The sequence below is a fragment of the Bacillus rossius genome, chromosome 15 (assembly GCF_032445375.1).
Source record: "Bacillus rossius redtenbacheri isolate Brsri chromosome 15, Brsri_v3, whole genome shotgun sequence".
In the NCBI taxonomy this organism is placed as follows: Eukaryota; Metazoa; Arthropoda; class Insecta; order Phasmatodea; family Bacillidae; genus Bacillus; species Bacillus rossius.
In genome coordinates this window covers 13,570,642-13,592,643 of record NC_086342.1, presented here as the reverse complement: position 1 = coordinate 13,592,643, position 22,002 = coordinate 13,570,642, and the positions used below count along the sequence as shown (strand labels likewise).

Sequence of the window (22,002 nt, the reverse complement as noted above, 5' to 3'; positions counted from 1 at the left end):
GGCCAAACAAAAATCAGTGTTGGGACTGTGATAGTGTAATTTAAAGAAGAACAAATTATATAAGGCATGAATTGTTTCTTATCAGTAAAAACTCTTGAAAGCACTTTTTTTGGGATGAAGGGAAACTTTAAATCATGTTGAATTTTTAAGGCTAAAGAGAAAACTAACAATTCTAATTCGGTATATGCGGAGAAAATATAATGTTGAATGTGCCATTTAGAACAATTAATATTAAGTTAATAATGCTTTGTTGAATTTGACCAAAGAACCACAAACTTAATACTATAAGTTCCAAACATCCCTAGATCTAAGATAGTAGTGTAAGTATTACATTTAAAAATAATAATCTCCTGGTTGTCAACAATTATTGTTTTACAAAAAATAACTGGATTGGCACAGGAAGTTTTTATTTAATAACCAGCATGACTTGTGTATTAAGGAGGGAAGTTTCTTTAACTTTAGAGATTTATGATATTTTCTGACAAAGACAATCTAAAACATAATCATTAAAATTAGAATTAAACTGGTTGTGATGATAAATATAACTTCTATACTACATTACGTTTGAACAGTGATGCCAAAGAAGGTACAGTAAAACCCACTTAAGATGATTTTCTGCTTAATAAGTTTTTTTCTGTTAGAAATCTAAATTTATTACGTTAATTTAACAGGGTTTTACTGTACGTACTGCCTAAATGAGACATCACATATGCACCTTAGCATAAAAGTTGTTGATTCTATTGATAAAGTCTAATAATAAAAATAATATTCAGTTCATAATCGTAATGAAAAATAACACTAAGTATTTTTAAATAAATATAGATTTATATGCTCCAGAGAAAATTAATCTCATTTTCATTTGTTTAAGCTAAGTGGTATACAGTGTCTTCTTTATGACTATTAATTCATCTCAATAAGAGTTAATCAAAATTAAAATTATGCAATTTTTAGTTACTAAACAGCAAAATGCTATTAACTACATTACGAAACAAAATTGTAGTCACTATGAATGTAAGACACATTACAAATAATTGGAATGAATAAAGTTTTTACAGGTGTACAGCTTTCTTTTCATAACATAATTATGTAATTTTACTTTTTATCTATTTGAATTTAAATAAAAATTACACATGAATAATCGCAGCATACATCTGTTAGGTGAATGCAGCAATGTATGCCTACTTATCATTTGATCAATTTTGTTTTGAGCTGAGCGTAGTTCCCTACAGAATAGTTGGGGTGGTGATAAATTTTGGTGCATCTATTATAACTTTCAGTATCATACTGTTTTTGAATGGACAGTATTGACTTCTCATTTTTTTGCAATAGATTAGTAGGTACTGTTTTATTTGTGTTGTATAAAGTAAACTAGATAACTTTTCAGTTTGTATGTTACTATTATTGTAATTTACATCATAGGCAATTATATTGGTGAAAGCATTTGGGAATTACATGACATTGTAAATTTCCTTTTTACTCTGTTGTTGTTTGCTAAAACTTATATTGTGTCATAAAATGTAAAGAAGTGCACTTATTAAATATTAAGTAGATGAATTTACCCTATTTACAGCTATATGTGAAGTTTATATGTAACTGTAGGACATGTATTCCGAATGTACAGAATTTGCGTCTTGAGAGTAATTTTGTTTATGTTGTTGATGCATGATGATGCTGTCAGATTTTATATTGAATGTTGAAATATTTTATTTTCACTTGTTGGGAAGGTAGTATATTTTGTGACTACATATTTTATTAGGTAAGTTATACATACATTTTTAACATTGATGCATTTTCTGATGTTAAATGTTCTTGGCAGCTAATTTTAATTTTTTTAAGGATTACTCTTTCTTCCTAGAATTGATCATCTGCAAACAGAAATGATCTCTTGTATGGTAGATTTAATTTTTTTGTGTTCCTTGGAATGAAGTAAAGTGACAATCTAATTCTGGAATTACATGATGCGAAGTGCCTCATTGTGGATCAGATTTTGCACAAGAACTACCCTGAACATAACTTACAGTAAAACTAGATTAAGACATTCCCGCAGAATACGTTTTTCCCCGGTGATAACGTTAAAATAATTATTCCCATGATCATTTCCACATATCCCTATGTTAATTTTTCCCATTTAAAACTTATATATATAGGAAGCATCTACAAATGTGTATCAGGCATCATTTAAGGAATAAAATAATGTAATTAAATTAATCTTTACACTAATAAACTATTGTTAATGATCAATATTGTTTCAAAACAATGACCGTCAAAACCTTTCCTGCACGCTGTTATGATATATTTCTTGACTAATCATCTGCTTGCATTCGTATCCTTTGTGAGGCTGTTCCGTCTGTTCACCATACTGTATTTTTATATAAAAATGTGCAAACCTCTTGGAAGGCCCTTTTTATCATGTCTGCCATTAAACAGTAGAATTCAAAAGGCAACCACTGTACTGGTAGCATAAAGGCAACTTAAGTACTAGACTTACCTCTTATAAGTCCATACTATCATTTAAAAGTTTGATGTGAGGGTTTTTCAAACAACAAAATGTATGTCATGTGAGTGAGTTTTTTTTTATATAGCAACTGATCTGTACTATTTCCCTGTTAAGTTTTTATCATCCAATTCCTTGTAAAATGTCTTAATAGGGTTTTACTGTACATGCTCATGCTCAGCCTTGGTTCTATCCATCTGGTGTTGCCACTAGATTAAACTGTGCCATCACACGTGAAAGTACATGGGCTATGATTGTGTAAAGTGTAAAGATGTTTGTGTGGCTTTAGGAAATTTTCAGTTTTATACTTTCACAGAAACATTAAATAAATATAGCCAAATAACAAATTTGAGCTATTAGGTTGTATATATCAGTGTATAAACATAACTTAGATTTACATAATTTATGTTGGTATTCAAAAAAAGATTCTCTGAAAAATATTTTCTACTCTCATATCTACATCAAAATTTGATTGCCAATATGGGTGAGCCTTATTTAGTGCGCTAAATGTTTTCTTAAATGTGTTTCAAGAAATATTGGTATCTTCAAAAGACTAAAGAATATCCCCATCCATTTATTCCTACAGTTATGAGTGCAGGTGCTAGTTATTTGTAATGTAACACAACCTGAGTCAAGACTAAGGGTTGGCTCAAAGTATTACTTCTCCATTTGATTAACCTGCAACATATTACTTTCTTTATCTGATGTGTGATGCATAGAAATGAGCAAGTAAAACTAAAAATTTCTACATTTTCAAAATTGTAATAAAGGTATCATGGTACTTTCTGCTAAATGTGTTACACTTGTCATGTTTGATAAATTGTGTAATGTAGTAGTTAATAATTAATCAGTTTTAAAATTGTTGTTGACCTGAGGTGATCTATACAATGTTAACCAAATCAAAATTATCGCGATCAAACCCACATTGTGTGGTTACAGCCCTACACACAATTCAGATTGCACTAACTAATGCATAGAGCTTTATTTAAAGGTAATCCTAAGAAATATTTGCTATTGCCTTAGCTTGCCAAAATATGTTTATAACATTGATAAGCTGCTTTCAAATGTTGTGATAAGCTACACTGTTCCTGATAAAGAGTTATGGTGTTACTTGTTGGTTTATTTTCAATATGTCAGGTTGGTTAGTTATAATCATAATGTAGTATATGTACGTAAATGATGGAAACATCAAACTGGTTCTTTTTCCCTGTCAATATAAATTAAATGATAACCTTGTATTTTGTTCCATAGTGAATGTATGTGCACCAATAATGTTTATATTATGTGTAAGAAAATGAAGATCTAGCAGATAATTTTAATATTAAGCATTGCAGAACTGAGCATGTGGTGTTTTGGAGAAATACACAGGACCTATTTTGTCATTACTGATCTACACAAAATAGATAAGCAATGTTCATAAGTGTATATTTATTAATGGGATCCAGAAACTATATATATGGCATGTGAGAATTTTTGGATACGAATAATAAACTATTTGAATTGAATATAACCTCGAATACTAAAACTTAGTTATTTTTAATATTCGTTTGCTGGTTGGTTGTTACATAATGTGAAAACATGTCTAGTAGGATTCTGATTCGAACAGGCTTAATAGACATTATTGGTTGAATATTCACCTGATTAATAATTTTGTGTACGCCTGTGTATTCACCAAAAGACTAAAGTGAAATGTAAAATCATTTTGCAGACTTTACGAAACAATAAATTTTAATATTCGTAATAAAAATGAATTAAATTTTATAATATCGCAGCTATTATTGTTATATAAACTATGTAACATGAAAATCAGTACCCATATAAATTTAGTTCAAAGATATCCCCCTTTCCCAACTAAGAAATGTATAAAATAAAAAAGAATAAACATGTAATAATTTTTATTGTACTACTAAGGCTAAGAATTATATTAATAGTTTAATGAGGTGATATTGTCTTTGAATCAACGTACGTGTAATAGTTGCACAATGGTAAGAACAACCTCGTAAAATTACAAAATAATTTTTTGGCTCTATAGGACATAGCCATAAATACACCATTTGAAGTAATGTTTCTTTAAATGTCCAGAGTTTTGATGGAAAATCATCAATAAATTACAGAATGAGCAAGTTATTTTTCCAAGAATAAGTACCAATTTTAATAATATTAAAAGGATTAAATTAACACTACTTTGTACAGATTATGAAAAAACAGCATTTATTATTGTGCATTATAACATTTCCAAGGCATTGTTTGATGAGATGCTCAGACATTTAATGTAACATCCTACATATTACAATGCTCTGTTGAACAAAAACAAGCTACAGTTTTATGAATACCACAATAATTATTGTCCAATTAAAACTGGTTTTATCTCTAAAATCACAGTACACACTAAATTACTGTTTAAACTCAAACTGCAAGTAGCAGTCCTGTACTATATACAGTAGAACCCCTATCATACACTTTTCAATGGAGGGCACAAAAATGGTGTATGATGCGGGAAAGTGTATGAAAAGGGAATGGCAATAATAACATTTTTTTTTCAATCTAGCATACCAGCACAATGTCTGATTAAACTTAAGTACATAATGTGTAAATAATTGCATTATATTAATGAAAGATATGAATTCATCATTACATATACCACCACAAATGTAAAATACAGACCATAACCAAGTAAAGCAGTCCTTTCTTGGAAGGGGGGAAAGGTCACCAAGCCAAAATTAGGCTATTGTAAAAAGAAAATCAGAAATTTTTGCTTGTGTGTTTCATTTTACAAACAACTTTATGCAACAGAACAATTTTCAATAAAATGTTAACCTAAGAAACGTACAATACAAAAAAAAAAATCCGATCGTAAGAAAACAATAACAAACGGCTATATTCAGTTAAGAGGCCGTGTCACAAATTTGCGCTCCTATCTATATCAATGTTATTTTAAAAGGCAGTTTTTCTCAAAGTCTATAAGAGGTAGGGGCCAGAAATTTTGCCTACTGAAAGTATACAATACATTTAACATAACCGCTTTTTTCAAATTTAGTTATATCATATATTATTTCTGTGATGAAAAAAATATAATCAATATTTTGATTTGTCCAGATACAGTGGAATTTTGCTTATATTTATAATTATTTAGCAAAAACTGAAAAGGCCATTGAAATGTATTGTACATCACCTTCCGATCAGTGTCTTCATGATCATGATGGGTTTAAAAACCTGGTTGTAATCAAGTCTTTAACTATTTCATGACAACATTTATACTTAATAATTTGGAGATAGGCCTTTTCTATCCTAAGCCCCTGAGCTTTCACTATCTGGTCTGGCGACCGACCTGACACTCTTCAACCACCCCAGGGGTCTCCGATTGCACATCCGATAAAAAAAAAGCTGTTCGTTCATTTGTTTTTGTGTCACAGACTTCACACATTTATGCCAAGGGAATATTCCGCTGATGTGACGCCATACGAATGTATTATTCGCGACCATACAACTTTTTTGTTTGTCATCGGGAAGAAATGTTCATTTTGAATTGAGCATTTTTAAATGTCAGCGTAGAATATGCTTATCTGCCCATTTTGTTTCTTTCCATAATAATGAGTAAAGTTAACATTGTCATAGACATTTTATTATATTCGTTTGCCGTCCAAGTAAACCTGTCACTATATCGCACGTAATTATATATTTTACTAATTTGTTAGTTGTCATTTTATTTAAGTTACAAATAACAGTAATCAAAAACTATTACTTAATAGTCCAGAAAAGAGATTGAGTTATTATTCATTTAATAGGGGTTTAAAATATGGTACTACATACATATTATACATATATTATCTTGTTGTCTTCTTTGTAACTTTACTGGAAGAATGGCATTTGGTATGTATGTTAACTCACAATGAAAATACTTCAGAAGTACTCAACAGTGAACAACCTAGGCCCTATACTAATTTCATTATGTTCATGGAAATATAATTAAAATTACAAATAATGAACTGTATGTGTTTCACGTAGAGATATCGTACGAAATGTATGTGGTACAGACCAACACTTGCTAAGGCTCTGAAAATACTTAATTTCAGTTAATGTGTGGAGAATATTAAAAGTTAGAAATAATGATATATATAAAACAATGCAAAGTTATCAGCATAAAAATATAAGTTATTTTTACGTAGCGCCTATTGGAATGAATATTTTGTGTTGAATTATGTGGCATGATTAATATTCTCTTATGGTATGTGTGTTTTGTTAAAATCTTATAAAACATAACTTACTGTTGAAGGATTTTCATTTTTTTTTGTTATGATCTTATTTAAACAAGTTTTAATTATATTACACATGTCTATTTTAAAATCATTTTAATGTATACTTATAGAATTGTAATAGGCTTTATAAGGACTCTCAAAATGCATGTGAGTATCTATAATTATCTACATCACCATTATGGCCGTTTCACAAGATCAAATATTTATTGAATTCAATCAGTTGCATTCATTGTACATGATTTTCAATTTGTACATTGAATTCAATACAAATTGAAGATGTTATTCAACTAAGCTTATTAACTTATAAGTATTTTGTTTGTCCAGTACATAAAAGTAAAAGATTCTTTATTATTTAAATAATGAGCATCTATAAGCAATAACGTTTTCTAAATATTTACATAAACATAATGAAATCTAATTTTTCAATACTTTATATCTACGATCACATCAACGGCAGTATTATGTAATCAATGAGGTAATGAAATATCTTTAAAAGATATTTTCTCCTCTGTAAAGTAAATTTGTGATACAGCCCTCTTAATGTTAGTCTAGTGAGTTATTTCGTCTTCTAATATGCTACAACAATATATAAAACTAAGTTTTGTTAGTGTTTTAGTCTTTTGTAATGTTAAAGTGTAATGTAATCAATTCATTTTTTTTTGTAAATTCTTATTCATAAAGATACATATCATAATAAGATAAATAGTAATATTTGTAAATTTAGATTCTTTGAAACAACATCGATAAGAGGTTCTCTCTCCTACCTCTGTTAAACTGTATGATGGTGCATTGTAAAAAAATTAGGTAGTCTGACTTAAGTGAGATTGTATTTAGATTGTGTGTAATGCATATGCAATATCTAAGCATAAGAATTTATGTTATTATCCTTTTAAAACGTTACACTATGAATTTCGTATACTTTTTAATGTCAACTACCATTATTTTTCACGGAATATTACATCCAGATAAAGAATAATTACCACATGTTTGAAGATTAATTGTATTCCGATACATTTAAAGTATTAAAATTTTTAGATACGACTCATACTACAGTTGTAAATGTGAGGTTTCTTGATTCTGAATTCCTGCACCGCAATTTCCTAGTGAGCCGCCGGTCAGATTGTCATCCTCTCAGATTGTCGAGGAACCAGATACATTTTTCGTCGAGTAATCTGGCGGTATAGTAGTTTTATCACGCGCTGCGGTTACAGTTACTTCGGTTGAATAAGCCACTAAATCTCACTGTTAAAAGAGAGAACTTCTAGACCAGAATATTGGAAATAAAAATTTACTGACACGGCCTCTTAAAGATTAATGAATGCACAAAATATGAGATCCGTGCCTTGGTAAAGCGCGTTGACCATTTTCATAATCATTGCTAGTTTGCGCCACTAGTCTCGCTCGGTGCTGGCCATAGATACTAGTAGCGAGGTGCACAGTCTTTCTGATAATATCCATATCTATGGTGCGATAAAGTTATTTTCTTACGTTTGCAAAGGTAAACAATGAACGTTTTTGAAAATAAAAGCATTAAAACGTATTTTTTTCAGGAGGAATATAAAAAGTTTGTGAATTTTAGGACTTCTCCGCTTTGTAATAACGTATGAAACGGGAAATTCATTACTTTATAAGTGTATGTTCCGGGAAAGTAAACCTATTACTTTCGGCGGGACCAAAATTAATCGGCGTATGACACGGGAACGTATCATCAAGGTTCTACTGTACCTACCAACATACATTATGGTAGCATTAGTACTATAGAAAATTCATTATTTAATCAAATAAAGTAGGCTGCAGACAAATATTTGATGCAGTTAAGAACAATTTCAAGAAAATCTAGTGAAAAATTTCTCTAAGACACTAATGAAGTATTCCATGTTGTTTGGAAACTACAATATGGTAAAATATTATTTTCGTTCAGTATAAAATACATAAAGTAATTAGAAAATTTATTCTTCGAACCCCTTATTATGAATGTAGTGGGACTAAAAGAAAAAGCTACTAACATACAAGAAAAGTAAAGTTTCCTAAACAAGTGAAATTGTGATTTAATTAATAAAGGTATTATAAATTGATAATGAGTTCTACTAAATAACTATAACAGAATTTTGATCAAGAAAATCAAGCCCAAAAAGATTAGATGTGTGATCATAAAATATGTCCAATTCACGAAAGCTCAAAACACTTGCCTCTGAATGTGTCTAAAAACATAGAGTTTATTTAAGATCATAAGCTTTTGTTTACTGTATCCCAAACTACAGTAAAGTCTTTAATCTGGCAATTTATTGTCCATCACATTCTGTAATTCTACTCCCATCGAGTGTTTGCCAACGTAATTTTGGGGTGGCATCACCGCTGATGCGCTCCCCTCTACTAGTTTCCCCAACACCTACCAAACATATTTCCCTCAGCAAAGAAGTTATTCGTAGAAGCCTATCAGAGTACATTATTATTTTTGATCTTCATTTCCTTAGTGTCTACTGTTTTCTAGCAGAATACTTTTCACATTCCAAATTGAACTATAAGTAACGTTTGATAATCCGGCAAAATCGCTATGTCAGCACGGCCGTGGTTACAAATGTGCTGGATTAAAGACTTCTCACTGTGCTTGGCTCCTAGTTTTGAGGGCAAGTGTATACATGGCCCTCAATCTAGAAACCAAATAGCTGTGCATTTCTATTGTCATAACATCTATTCTGTACATAAATGCACGTTGTGTCTACAGTGTGAATGTTACAATCACAGATGTTCGCTTACTTAAAAGCTTAAGGCAGCAAATCAGTCAGTCAGTCGGCCGGACGAGAGCTTCTCACTAATACTTTTATGTTTTTCCATTGGCAAGGATGATTTAATATATAAATGGTGGTGGAGAAGTTAACTTATGAACATTGTACACAAAAATTAAAACCATATCAATTCGAAAGATATTTCTTTTAAAACATTTTTTTGTGGAAAGCATATCTATTTTGTATTATGTTTAATTATTTATAATAAAAATTGGGAGAAAGTATAATTAAAAGGTCCTGAACTTGATTGACCAGGTATCTGTAGACATACCATATAAAATAAATGGAAGAAATTTGCAAAGCTTGCATCAGTTTGTGTGCGTGTTTATAAGTCTTCCTTGAAGTGTCACCAATCTTAATTTCTGTGACCCAGCTCACCCTGCAATGACTTGCTCTGTCCGCCGAACACTGACTGACGTGAGTAGGTACACAAGTTGATGACATAGCTGGAATAAGGCCCGTACACTAAAATAATGCCCTAGGTGGTTAAAGTTTAAGAAACACAGTATCACAAAATACCGATATTGTTAGTAACATTACACAACCTTAAAACCTAGTTCATAAACTACACAAGAACACAAAATGTTTGACAATACAATTTTTAAAGTACCTTGTTCATAAACGCAACACAAGTATTGTTAACTTTCAACAGCCATATTTGAAGAGAAGTAGAGACCTGCGAGTACTCGAATTTCGAGTTCGAGTCGAGTTTTTAATTAGTGCTCGGACTCGGCACGGCCGTTCACGACTCACGAGTCGAGTTCGAGTTTAATGAGTCTTTTCAGACTTTTTTGGTTGGGCCGAAGTATAAAAATATTTAAAATTACGTGTTAACTAACCTTGTTTGCGCATGTAAATAAAAGAAACCCATTGTATCTTTCAGTTCACCGTATGATTTTAAATTCCCGCTCAAAACAACAATGTAAAAATATTTCACTTTAACATTAAAAACGTATCCTACCTTTCAATACGACCATTCTTTTCCAGTTGTCAGGAAAATTTTACATAATAGTTACTGTGTTTGAGCAGGGGTTCTTTAATATAAATGTACATTATGATTAATTTTTAACACTTTCAAGAATCGTTAACAAGTACAAAACGTAAACAAACACAGTATAACACGCTATTCGTCCTCCATGGATCACACACTTTAGTGCACGAGACGATCTAAACAATTGATTGCTCTCTCACCTCTCTTCAAGACAATTGTTTTTAGCTTCGCCATCTTTTGGTAATTTATAGAGCACATATTAAAAGTTTCAATTACCGCAGATACAAACGTTAAATAAAAATTATATTTTATCTTATATACAAAATAGAAAATCCAATATAATGTTAATTTATGCAGGTTAATTTTTGAACTGTTTGGTGTCACAACATAGCCGACACGCTTTAATCATGAAGGTCGGAATATTGCCTGGCACAGCCATGCTCGCGACGTGCGCTACTAGTGCAGAGCTATGGTTATCTATGGATGAGAGGTTTGTTTACGTTTGACGTGGCACAAGGCAAACAATATTGTTGATTGAATATTTTAATCAGGATGGATGGCCAAATAGATAAAAAGAAACGCAAGCAGTTTACTTTGAAGAAAAAGTGGAAATTTTAAAAGAAGTTGACAAAGGCAGGAAAAATGAAGATGTGGCACAGTCGTTTGGTTTGGTGCCCACTACACTGTCAACAATAATAAAAGATCACGAAAACATTATTAAACTGTATGAAATTCATCTTTATCTGCTGGTCGCAAGAGACTTCGCCAAGAAGATGACGAGGGAATTCTATCCCAATAAATGTACATATCTGCAAAATAGTTTAAACCATTTGTCATTTTGTGTTCGACAGATATAAATTTTGTATATGTAGGCCTAGAATTTAGGCTAATGTATTAAGTTCAGTAATTTTTTTTAAATTCTTGTTTTACAAATATTTGCTTCCAAGCTAATGTAACATTTGATCCCCTACTACTTTATTTTCAAAAATTCAAAAGTACTACGTTTTAAAGGTAACTTTCAGAATAAAGTACTTTCATTACTAAGTAGGTATAAAAGTTGAGGTTTTATTGATGTACTTTATAACGAGATTCTACTGTATCCATGCCGAGAAAACCTTTTCTCCAGAGCACATTGAACAGCTGGTGTTTCGCCATGAAAGACTTTTACAAAAATGTTGAATATGTTCATTCCTCTAGTAAAATGTTGCTGTCTTTTTTTTTTTTTTTTTTTAATATTGAGTTATGTTCATGCTTAGACATGTATATTAAAATATAAACAGTATAACTATTCTTAAAAAAAAAGTTGTTGATATTTATAGTATGGCTACAAAAATTTCCTGGAACAGTGAAAATCCTTAATATATATACCCTGCAGCTAGGTGACTGGTAAGAATGTTGACAAATACTTTTGCACTTATGCTATGGTTTTGAATAAAATTTTGCTCTGTGTCGGTGATTAAAACATTCCTTTATACTTTTTTTTTTGTTAACAAGTAAATTTTAATAATACTCTGCATTTTCAAAAGAAACAAAATTATTAAAGACCATGAAAATATTTGCATCAATGAGAATAGTCACACCCGAGATTTGTATAGGGCCTTGATATTTGCTGGTCTTTAAACATGACAGTTTATATATAAATAGTGGATATTTATGGATTTTACTACTCGACTCGAATTTAACTCGAACTCGAAACATTTCTTGAATACTCGCTCGAACTCGACTCGACCTAAAAATCCTATACTCGCATGACTCTAAGAGAAGTGTTCTGAAAACTGTTACATAATGTTTCAAATTTACGCAGTGCTTGAAATTAACAATTTATTTTGTGTTCATGATAAATATGAACATTCAAAAGAAAACCATAGGTAAGAATTTTTTTTTCTACTGATGTACAATTTTCAAGTTGAAGGGTAGGTGACATCTTACAACTTTATAATTGACAGCGATTCTCTTGCATTGACTGCATGTTGCGTTCCTTGCATAGTTTATAAACACCGCAAAAAGATTTAAATAAAATGCATCTTTAAAAAAAAAAAAAAATTTTTACACAAATTAAGGCACGCACACATGCACATGTGCCCTTATTCCAACTATGCCAATGACAGTTGAAAGTCTTGTTTGTAAGTCACAGCACTTGGTGAGGAACCGCCTGCACCGGGTCAGAATCTGCTGTCCTTGTGGCACACGTCCGCCATCGCGGGGTTCTCGAGCCCCTCCTTGCCCGCGCTGCCCTCGTCCAAGGACACGATGGGCGTGTCCGGGGACACCTGGCGGTACAGCTCGCCCTCGCCCTTCGCCGCGGGGGGGCCGTCGCCGAGGTGCGGGAACGCTCCCAGCACGTCCCAGCGGCCGGCCGGCAGCCAGCCGCCCTCGAACAGCAGCCGCGCCGCGCAGCTGGCCAGCACGTGGGCGCAGAGCGCGCACAGCATGGCCAGGGTCTTGAAGGGGAACCTCTGGGTGTCCGTGGCGGCGTCGTAGTAGGGGAACCTCAGCACCACCGGCACGCCGAGCCCCTTCTCGCCCCCTGCGACAGTTCAGACGGTCCACCCTGCTCAGCCGAGCCGACTGCACGGCCTTGTGGGCAGGGGGGATGTGTCCCCCTGAACTATTTGGGCGGAGGGGACTGTCCCCCCCCCCCCCCCAACTTTCTAGACCGTGATATTTTTATTTTATAATATTATTCTGCCCAACTTTATTTGTAATTTCTTCACTCATAAAATTTTATCTTAAGGAAACAATAATAATGATAACATCGGTGTATACAAAAACTGCTTAGAAAGCGCTATTTTGCACTTTTAAAATCAAAAAATTTCCGGTGGAGGACGCCCCCGGACCCCCCGTCTTAGTAAGAGGGGATTGGGTTTACATGACATCAAAATCATTATTCGTCCCCCCCCTCCCCCACAACTTTATGAACACAGCTACACCAATGCTAGTAGGAACAAGGTTACATCTGAACTTTCATTAGACTGCAGTGCAGTATGTATGTATGGATGGTTCCTTCCTTTTGATTAGTGGCCATCTGCTAGAACCAGACTGTTCGGGATGTGTTTGCCTTCCACACTGAATGGCTGTGATTCGTGTGCCGACAGTAGACATGTACCAGAGAGAAACTAGACAAATCAAAACACAGAAAAATGCAACAATATTCACGCGCTTGATTACAAGGTGAATTGTAATAAAACAGAAACAACGTGGAAATAGTGTATCGATAACACCATTTAACACAGATATGCAAGTTAATGCACCATAATGCAACAAAACGTAAAACTCAAACCACAAAAGTTTAAGTTCCTTATTTAATAAATTCAATGAATGTAAATTATTCAGTACAGAAAAAGATACACCTAGCCTTTAAACAAATTACATATTTACAGCATTTTTTAAGGTTAGAAAAAAAATACATTATCCTATCTATGTATATAAAAATGTAAATGTATGTACAATCTAGCTTATCTCTGAAAGTCCAAAAGTTCTTCACCCATTTTGAAATTTTACCACAATGTTGTTTGTGTGTGTGCGTGCGCTCATCTACTTTTTTTGTTAAGTTAAAGATATGGAGATACAGAGAGAAAGATATACAGCAAGGTGTGTGTGTAGTCCAAGAGATTGCGTCAAATTTTGAGAAGGTCCTTTCGGCAAACTGAAATTGCGAAAAAATGTAATTTCATCAATTGGCGAAACCAGGCCTGCAAGATTAGCAGAGTGTTTGCAGTTATTTTGCAACTGTGCAGCATATAACATTTGCAAAAAAAAAAATATCACAAAAATGCATTTTCAGCAACTAGATTTTTTTATCTCTTAATTTAGTTTTAAAGAATTCAAATCCCAGACTTTTTTATCGGTTATAAAATATTTCTAGAAACCCCCCCCTAAATATATTTTATGAAAATTTAATTTTGGCAATCTGGAATTTTATTCACATATTTATTGAGTAATTTTGATAATACCTGCAAATCGCCAGATAGAGCTATAGATAGAAATACAGATACATAGACAGAGTGATATGGACACACATATAGCAAGATTTATAGAGGAACATATATAGAAAGCTAGAGAGAAATGCTTTGTATATCAGTACCTACCTCCAACAAATTACAAAAAAAAAAAAGCCACAGCAACACATGGCCCGCACAGCTAGTCTACCAATAGAAACTGCATTTTTCCAGCCAAGAGTTGGGGGGAGGGGGGGAAAAAATCATCTCCCCCCCCAGCTAATCGGAAAAATTGCATACTTCCTCATCAGTATCAAACATAGTAGAGGCAACTGCTGCAGAAGAAATTTTTTTAGCTATTTTCATAAAATTTATTTATTTTATCACCACTTCCTAATGTTTAATCCAATTTCATAAATGTACCACAGTAATAATACCAGGCATATTTAAGCTGTTTAAAGCCCAATTTAACATTCCTTTGCCACGATGTTCAGAATTCCAAAATTATTGTGGAATAACAATAACTTTTAATTTTTTAAAACTCTCATAAGATATGGGAGTCCTAAAAAAAAAGCTCACAGATAAAAGTAAAATCTTAATCTATGTTAAACAATCTGTCAGGGTAAAGATAAGAGGGAGAGAGCGAGGGAGGGAGCGAGGGGAGAGGGAGAGAGGGAGGGAGAGGGAGAGAGCGAGAAACTCACCGAGCAGTCTGACGAGCAGCCCCACCACGTAGGACGCGAGGCAGCCGTAGGTGTTGACGCCGTCCGCCCAGTGCACCACCAGCAGCAGCTGCGGGAACAGGATCACGTAGACCAGGTCCGAGCACAGGTACCTGCGAGCGACCAGGAACGGGGGCTGACACACACGCACGCCGCCGAAACACCCCGAGAGAAAATTACTAAAACTAGGGTGTCCAACAAGCCACGTAAATCTTGCAATAAACCCTGGATCCACTGAAAGTGGCATCACGGTGAACGCATACATACATCTTTGTGTTGCTTCCAAATACACACAAGAGATGCCAATACATTCCTATGTGCGTCCATTGAAATTGTTAGGGGATGCGATACTCTCATCCACTGATGCATCTCCTACATCCATTAGCTTCGAAATCACGTTTTATTTTGCTTGTACTATAAAACATTACTTCAAAATGTAAAAAAAGCATAATTAATAACTCAAATAGAGACAAATGCAAACGTTAATAAAAATTACTGATAGGCGAACTTAAACTCATTGCAATTTGATGTCATGCTACCCTCAGCAGTAATCAAAGCCAGAGTCCCAGTAACGTCCGTCGCTCGTGGCAGCTATTGGAATGCACCTGGCAAGAGCACCACTGCCAAGTCGAACACACAAACTGTGCAGAGTGCAGTTATTTCCCAACTTTGTTTGCTTGGACCTTAAGCTGTCAAGAATTAATCAAACCCATATTTTTTTTCTTCTAACTATTAAATACAGACTAGCAGTTCTTTTATTAATACAGTGTTTTATCGCTTTTCATGCCAGGTGGGCGGAAGTGTATTATTTACACCATGCGGCAGTTGCGCCCTGAACCTCGCAGAGGCCGGACTTGTCTCGCTATGGACTCATCCCTACACATTCGTTAACAGCCGTTGAAAGCTACAACATTGACGACAGAAGAAGCTAGTACGTGTTCATCTATTGGCGAAGCCATTTCATGAGGCGAAAAACTAATTGACTTTATGGAATCTTTCGTTGGTGAACAGGAAGTGGTGCAAATGTACTGTCTCAAAGAAAAATTTGTGGGCAAAAAGCAAAAACGAATCAAGCAGACAGATTTATATACTACAGCGTGGTTTCACAAGTTTTTTAGAATTATAATTTGCAACCGGGTCCAAAGAGAAAAATTAAGTGCCAGGGGCAAATAATATTGTAAAGGGTCCCCCATTACTTAATATTGAATCCTCCCCCCCCTCGAAATTCATACAAAAATTTTATAAACGAAGAGTTAACGTGGCCATAACTGTAAAAGGGATCTGGGAAAATTGTATAGCGTGCAATGTTTCAAATAGATTTCCCTAGCAACAGAACTGTAATTTTTGTCTCATTATCAGGAAAAAACACATGGATAAAAATTATTTTGTAATTCAACCGGGGCCCTTCTTGGTGTTGGGGCCTCTAGTTTTGTGCCCCCTCCCTGGCCCCACTTGATGCAACACACTTGTTACATGAAATGAGACTCTTGTATGGAATACATCTGCAACGTCTGCAATAATTCACCCGACATACACGAAATCAAACCCGGGGTCACCTTCGCATCAGCGAGAGGGCAGTTTCCTGACCCCACCCCTTTTTCCTGTGTCACGCTGACACGGGAAACTTACGACAGGTAGTACACGGAGCCCACGGTGAGCGCCACAACGGCAGACAGCGTGGATACGAACACCACGGCTATCCTCAGCACCCACAGTACCTCGCGCTCCGACGCCTGCGACAAAGAAACACAGCACATTGCCTCGCTGCAAGGAACTAACCCAGGCTGCCATTTTTTTGAGGTGGAACTTCTTCACAGCTGGTAGGGGCGAGTCTTAAGCGATGACTCGTAGAACATAACGAAAAGTGCAAAGCTGATGAGTGGGGTGCTCAATAACGCAGAAGGGAGGGGAAATAAAGCAGAGTCAGACAACTGTAAGATTCTTTTCAGGATATTTGTCACCGTGATTTTTAAAATTGTGAATCTCCATTGTGTACTTAATTCAGGCGAATCAAAGTTTTTTTAATATTTGATTTGACTTTGCCAACAAAATTTTATATTAATTAGTTTTATTTCAAAGCTTCAGTTGTGAAGCAAAGCTTTAAAACATTGAAAGCATAAGATTTGCTCATGAAAAAATTTAGTTTTTTTTTTGTGTTGTATATGCTTTGCTTGAATTTAGTTGATTACTTACAAAAACGCAATATTACATGGTTATTTTATAATTTTATTGAATGATGTTATATATAGACCTGAAATGGTTAATCACTTAATCAAATAAACATTACAGATGTTTAACGATATTTTTTTTTTTACTTCAATCATGTATTTTATGAAATAAATGAACTAAAGCTTTGCCAAAAATAAAAAATAAAAATTCCAAAATTTGACAACTTCGTGAATTCATCAAAAAAACTAGTATTCGCACCGGCCTAACTTAATTGTACAGTTTTATTATTCAAGTGAATTATTGAATATTATGTTATTTCATACAACTATAATATTGAAATGTGATGCCATACATTGGATACATTATTTTTTTTTTAAATATTGACAAATTAATTTTTTTTTTCCCATCTGAAATAAAGCGGGGATCAAAGCAAAGACTGGTTATAACTTAAACTGGAAGAGTGATTCCAAATTTTTATTACTATTTGGATACTGAACACTGACCCATCAAATGACAGATGGCAAATTGGCTATCCTCAGCAGAATCTGTACATTCCTGTTTTGAATATCATTAACCTAATTGTGGCTAATTTTATTTATTATTAGAAATTAACTCTCTCATTTACTGAGAAAAATGTTTGTTTTCAAGCATAGTACCGTAATTACCCGCGCATGGGTAGCACATTTTATGCCCTTTTTTTTTTTTGTTTAATAACATGTACTGCAACTCATTTGCGATTTTTTTTTTTTCATTATTTGTAAAAAAAAAAACAATAACATTGCACTGTTATGGTTGACTATGTGCTTAAATGACTAGTCTATGCTGGTTTATAATAAATATGTTATGGTAAGTATACCTAAATTGTTTAACTAAAATATCTGCAGTGCGTGTGAAACATCATGAACTTCGCCACTGTGCTGGCGCTTGGCAAGAGGAGAAAATCTAAAAATAAACCAGCCAGAGAGTGAGAAAGAGGTAAGAGGGTGTACATGCATACCTGTGTGAGTGCGTGTTGTTATGCTCCCTACCCTCATCCATTGTAAATGAAATGTCAGTGAACTGGTACCCACATACAATCATCATGTTCCTATCTCGACCGGTTTTTCTGACGCAACTGCTGTGTCCAAACATTCTTTCATTCATGACAAAAACTGCTGTGAAGGGCGTGCTTGTTTTTACTGAAGGAACTGACAAAAAGAAATTGACAAGGAAATAGCGTACTATGTTTTCTTTCTTAGGAAAGAGACAGGTAAAAAATAAACAATAGATGGGAAGGGAAACATGGGTATAAAAAATAGCATTTTTTTTTTTCATTTGTAATTTATGTTAGATATTGCGGGAGAGGGGAGAGGGGCCATAAAGGTAGGGGAGAAGAGAGATGAAGGACCGAGTTTCTTATGCGGCAATAAGCAGAGACACGGACCATGAAGACTTTACTTGTATTCTACTGGATACAGATGCTGCAACCACTATCCGAGGGCAACCATTACAGTGAAAATGAAGATTTATTTTGGTCAAAATTAAAGGTGTGAACCTTATGCAGGGACGACCCTTCTGTGGGTGAATACGGTAATTTGAAAATAATTCCAAGAGATATTTCTAAAAATTCAAATTTGTGTGTACAGTGCATGCACAATTTTTCTTAAACCAAATGACATGAAAATTAGTTTCCCTTCATTTATAATCTACCCTTGTTTACAACATTTTTTTTATTCCCTGTCATGTGAAAAATGTAAAATGTTCTACAGTGTGCACAACTTTTCATGAACAAATAAAAATGGGTGTGTGAAAATTTTTACTTTAGATATCGACTTGAATGATAGAACAAAATATTCAATAATTCACTAGTTAGATGAAACCAAAAAAAAAATAAAAATACACAACAGACAGAGGTTCACAACGTAAATCTTGCAAAACTGTCATAATTTGTCTGACACACTACATCATTCTCTTCCCTTTTCCACTCCGCAATCGAGCACCCCGCTCCTCAATGCTGCACTCATTCCTTACGCTATGCTATGATGAATCAGTCTCAATCTACTTGACTTGCTGTAAAGAAGTTTCGCTTCAAAAATCTTTTGTTCGCGAACGGTCAGAGTCAGGGGGCTCGCGGTGGCCTCACTGTACCTTGGGCCTCACGGCCAGTTTGTAGATGTTCCTGGAGAACATGGAGCTGGACCCGAGGATGCTGGAGTCTGCGGACGACATGACCGCCGCAGAGATGGCGCCCAGGCCAAAGAACGAAACCCACTGGAAAACATACATCAAGGAAAAAACATCCTATCAAAGACAAAACTTCGGAAATGCTCTTCTTCACAATGTGAAACATGCTTGTTTTAACCTTTAAGCACGTGGAAGTGTTTTTTTTTTTTTTGGTTATCTCAGATTGAAATAAAGACCACATATACATATAGTAACCATAATTAAAATTATATAAAAAATAGTGATTTTCCTATTCATTGTGAGACTGCAGACTTCAAAGCTTATTACAAAAAAAAACTTTTAAATTATATCCAGAAATATTTACATTTTATATGTAAAAAAATATGTTGTATGCTTTTTTTTATCATTATTTTACCTAGTAGCCAACAAGTACATCAAAATGAAAACTGGAATCGTGTTAAGAAAATTTTAAAGGAAAAATGTTCAGAAATACTTGTGTTAAAAGTAAAACTGAATAAACTTGATGACCAGTGAGTGGACATAATAAAAATCCAGCACTAAGAAGCACTTGATCCACGCAACTGCAATTCTAGCATCTATCCAAGCTTAAATATCCCATGAATAATAGTTGTTTTTTTTGTTTAGTGCGTGGGCAAAAACTGCATCTTCACAATAATGTAATATTTTTCTGTCGTATAGCATCCTTCGGGTTCTGCCTGTAGTGCTGTTGTAGTTCTAGCAAAATTGTTAAATCAGGTTTCTTCATAAGAAAAGGCATTGCAACATATGATATCTATGGCTATGCTGTGTTTGGCGACATGCTGTAACGTCGAAGGTACGTACACCGGGTGTGAGGAACCGCAACACGAGAGGTAGGATGATCTCGCCTTCACTGGTCGTCACATTCCTGTTGTACCCGTCCACTTTGTCCCACTCTGCAATTGGAACAGACAACATGTAACACTCTCATGTGGTGAACATTTTTGCTACATACAAATTCTTTAAAAAAAAATTTTGGGCAGGCATTACTGACCAGCAAAAAAAAGTGTGCGAGTCTTTCAATAGTTGCCAGTGATGTGTAACATCTAACCTCGGTAACGAGACTTCAAGGCTTGCAACTCATGGGAAAGCGACGTAAACAAGTTGTGCATGTATTTTTTTTTTTTTCATAAGAGTAAATAATATAATCAAATGTCACCCCAACTCCCCCCCCCCGGGGGGGGGGGGGACGGACTTATGGAGGGTTATGGCACAAGTAGGCGTAAGAGGAAAATGGTTTATTCTAGTAGGTGATGTTTCAATTATGGTCGGGTGAGCTTGGTCTTTGAAACATCATCGATGTGTACCCAGTCCCTGGAAATATTTTGATACAACTAGCTGTGCCCCTGACTTAGCACCAACGAAATTTATTTTTGACTTATCAAGCTTCTTTGTGTACAGGGTCCGATTCACGGCGGGGTCAAACCTGGATATTTTTTACAATTGGTAGACAAGGTGGACATTGCCATGGCCCGTGCGTTTTCTAAGGGTATTCCCGTTTCTCCCTCCAGTTGATTTCGTCGCTGCTCCATACACCATCTCATCTCATCAAGGTCTGTCCCTCGGGTAGAGAAGCTGGCTCCTGAGAGCGTCAGCTACCCATGTAGACATTGCTGTGAGCGGGGAAACTACATGTCGATTTTCATTGTCCATACAAGTGTTTACTGTAGAATAATTGTTTCAAAGAGTAAAACGGTTTAGCTATTAAAATAAATTATGAAAAAAAAATGTATTTGATGCAAACCACGTTCATGGTTAAGTGGAAAAAATTGCAGTCCCTTCATGTTTGCGTAAACGAAGAGTGGCGTGCCGCGGGTACCGACGGCGATGGCCTCACCTGTGGCCCTAGCCAGCACCCCGATGAACGCAGGGGGCACCGCCATCACCATGCAGCCGAACATCGCGGCCAACGACAGCATCTGAGCGCTGAACGTGCTCTTTATCGACAGGATCCTCTGGAAGTAACCCTGCGACACAGTTCATGTTCTTCAAAAGTGCAACTTCATTGGGCCAAATTTTAACGCCACGTTTTCGTGAAACATTGTGTGAAACGTTTCTGATGTGAAAAGGACTTGGCCAAAGAGATATAAAGAGAGCACTATGCTATATACGTATGTTGCTGGGCTCATTTTTGTTTTCCTTTCGTGCAATAACTCGTTCCACGCTAAAAAAAAAAAAACAACAAAACAGATGAACGAAAGAATGACAAGAGTGTGTGCACATGAGCTTGTTTCAGAAAATAGATATAGGTATCCTATACAGTCAGCTGTGAATGCTTTGAATTTTATTTTTGATACCAGCACGCTCGCATTCCTCCTTGTTCAACCAGCAGCGCGGAGAGCGCTGTTGAGAGAGTCCCTGAATTTCCACGTAGATAGCGCTACCCGTTATGAATTTTATATTTCGCTCAGAGATTTGGCATGTTACAAATGGCATAATTGTGT

General features: G+C 34.8%; 1 protein-coding gene across 6 annotated transcripts in view; it reads right to left on the bottom strand.

The window, feature by feature from the left end:
• Nucleotides 1–4,684: 4,684 nt before the first annotated feature.
• Nucleotides 4,685–22,002, bottom strand: part of LOC134539359 (high-affinity choline transporter 1-like) — an 81,013-nt gene continuing 63,695 nt past the window's right edge. For 5 of the 6 annotated variants that reach the window (XM_063381339.1, XM_063381338.1, XM_063381340.1 and 2 more), the window contains 6 exons: nt 21,396–21,525; nt 20,363–20,454; nt 19,484–19,606; nt 16,817–16,920; nt 15,170–15,300; nt 4,685–13,054 (listed from right to left, as the gene is read on the bottom strand). In XM_063381339.1, coding sequence (XP_063237409.1) covers nt 12,690–13,054; nt 15,170–15,300; nt 16,817–16,920; nt 19,484–19,606; nt 20,363–20,454; nt 21,396–21,525 — 945 coding nt within the window. In that variant the 3' untranslated portion in view covers nt 4,685–12,689. The remainder of the gene's footprint in view (nt 13,055–15,169; nt 15,301–16,816; nt 16,921–19,483; nt 19,607–20,362; nt 20,455–21,395; nt 21,526–22,002) is intronic. The other variant, XM_063381343.1, reaches the window with a different exon arrangement.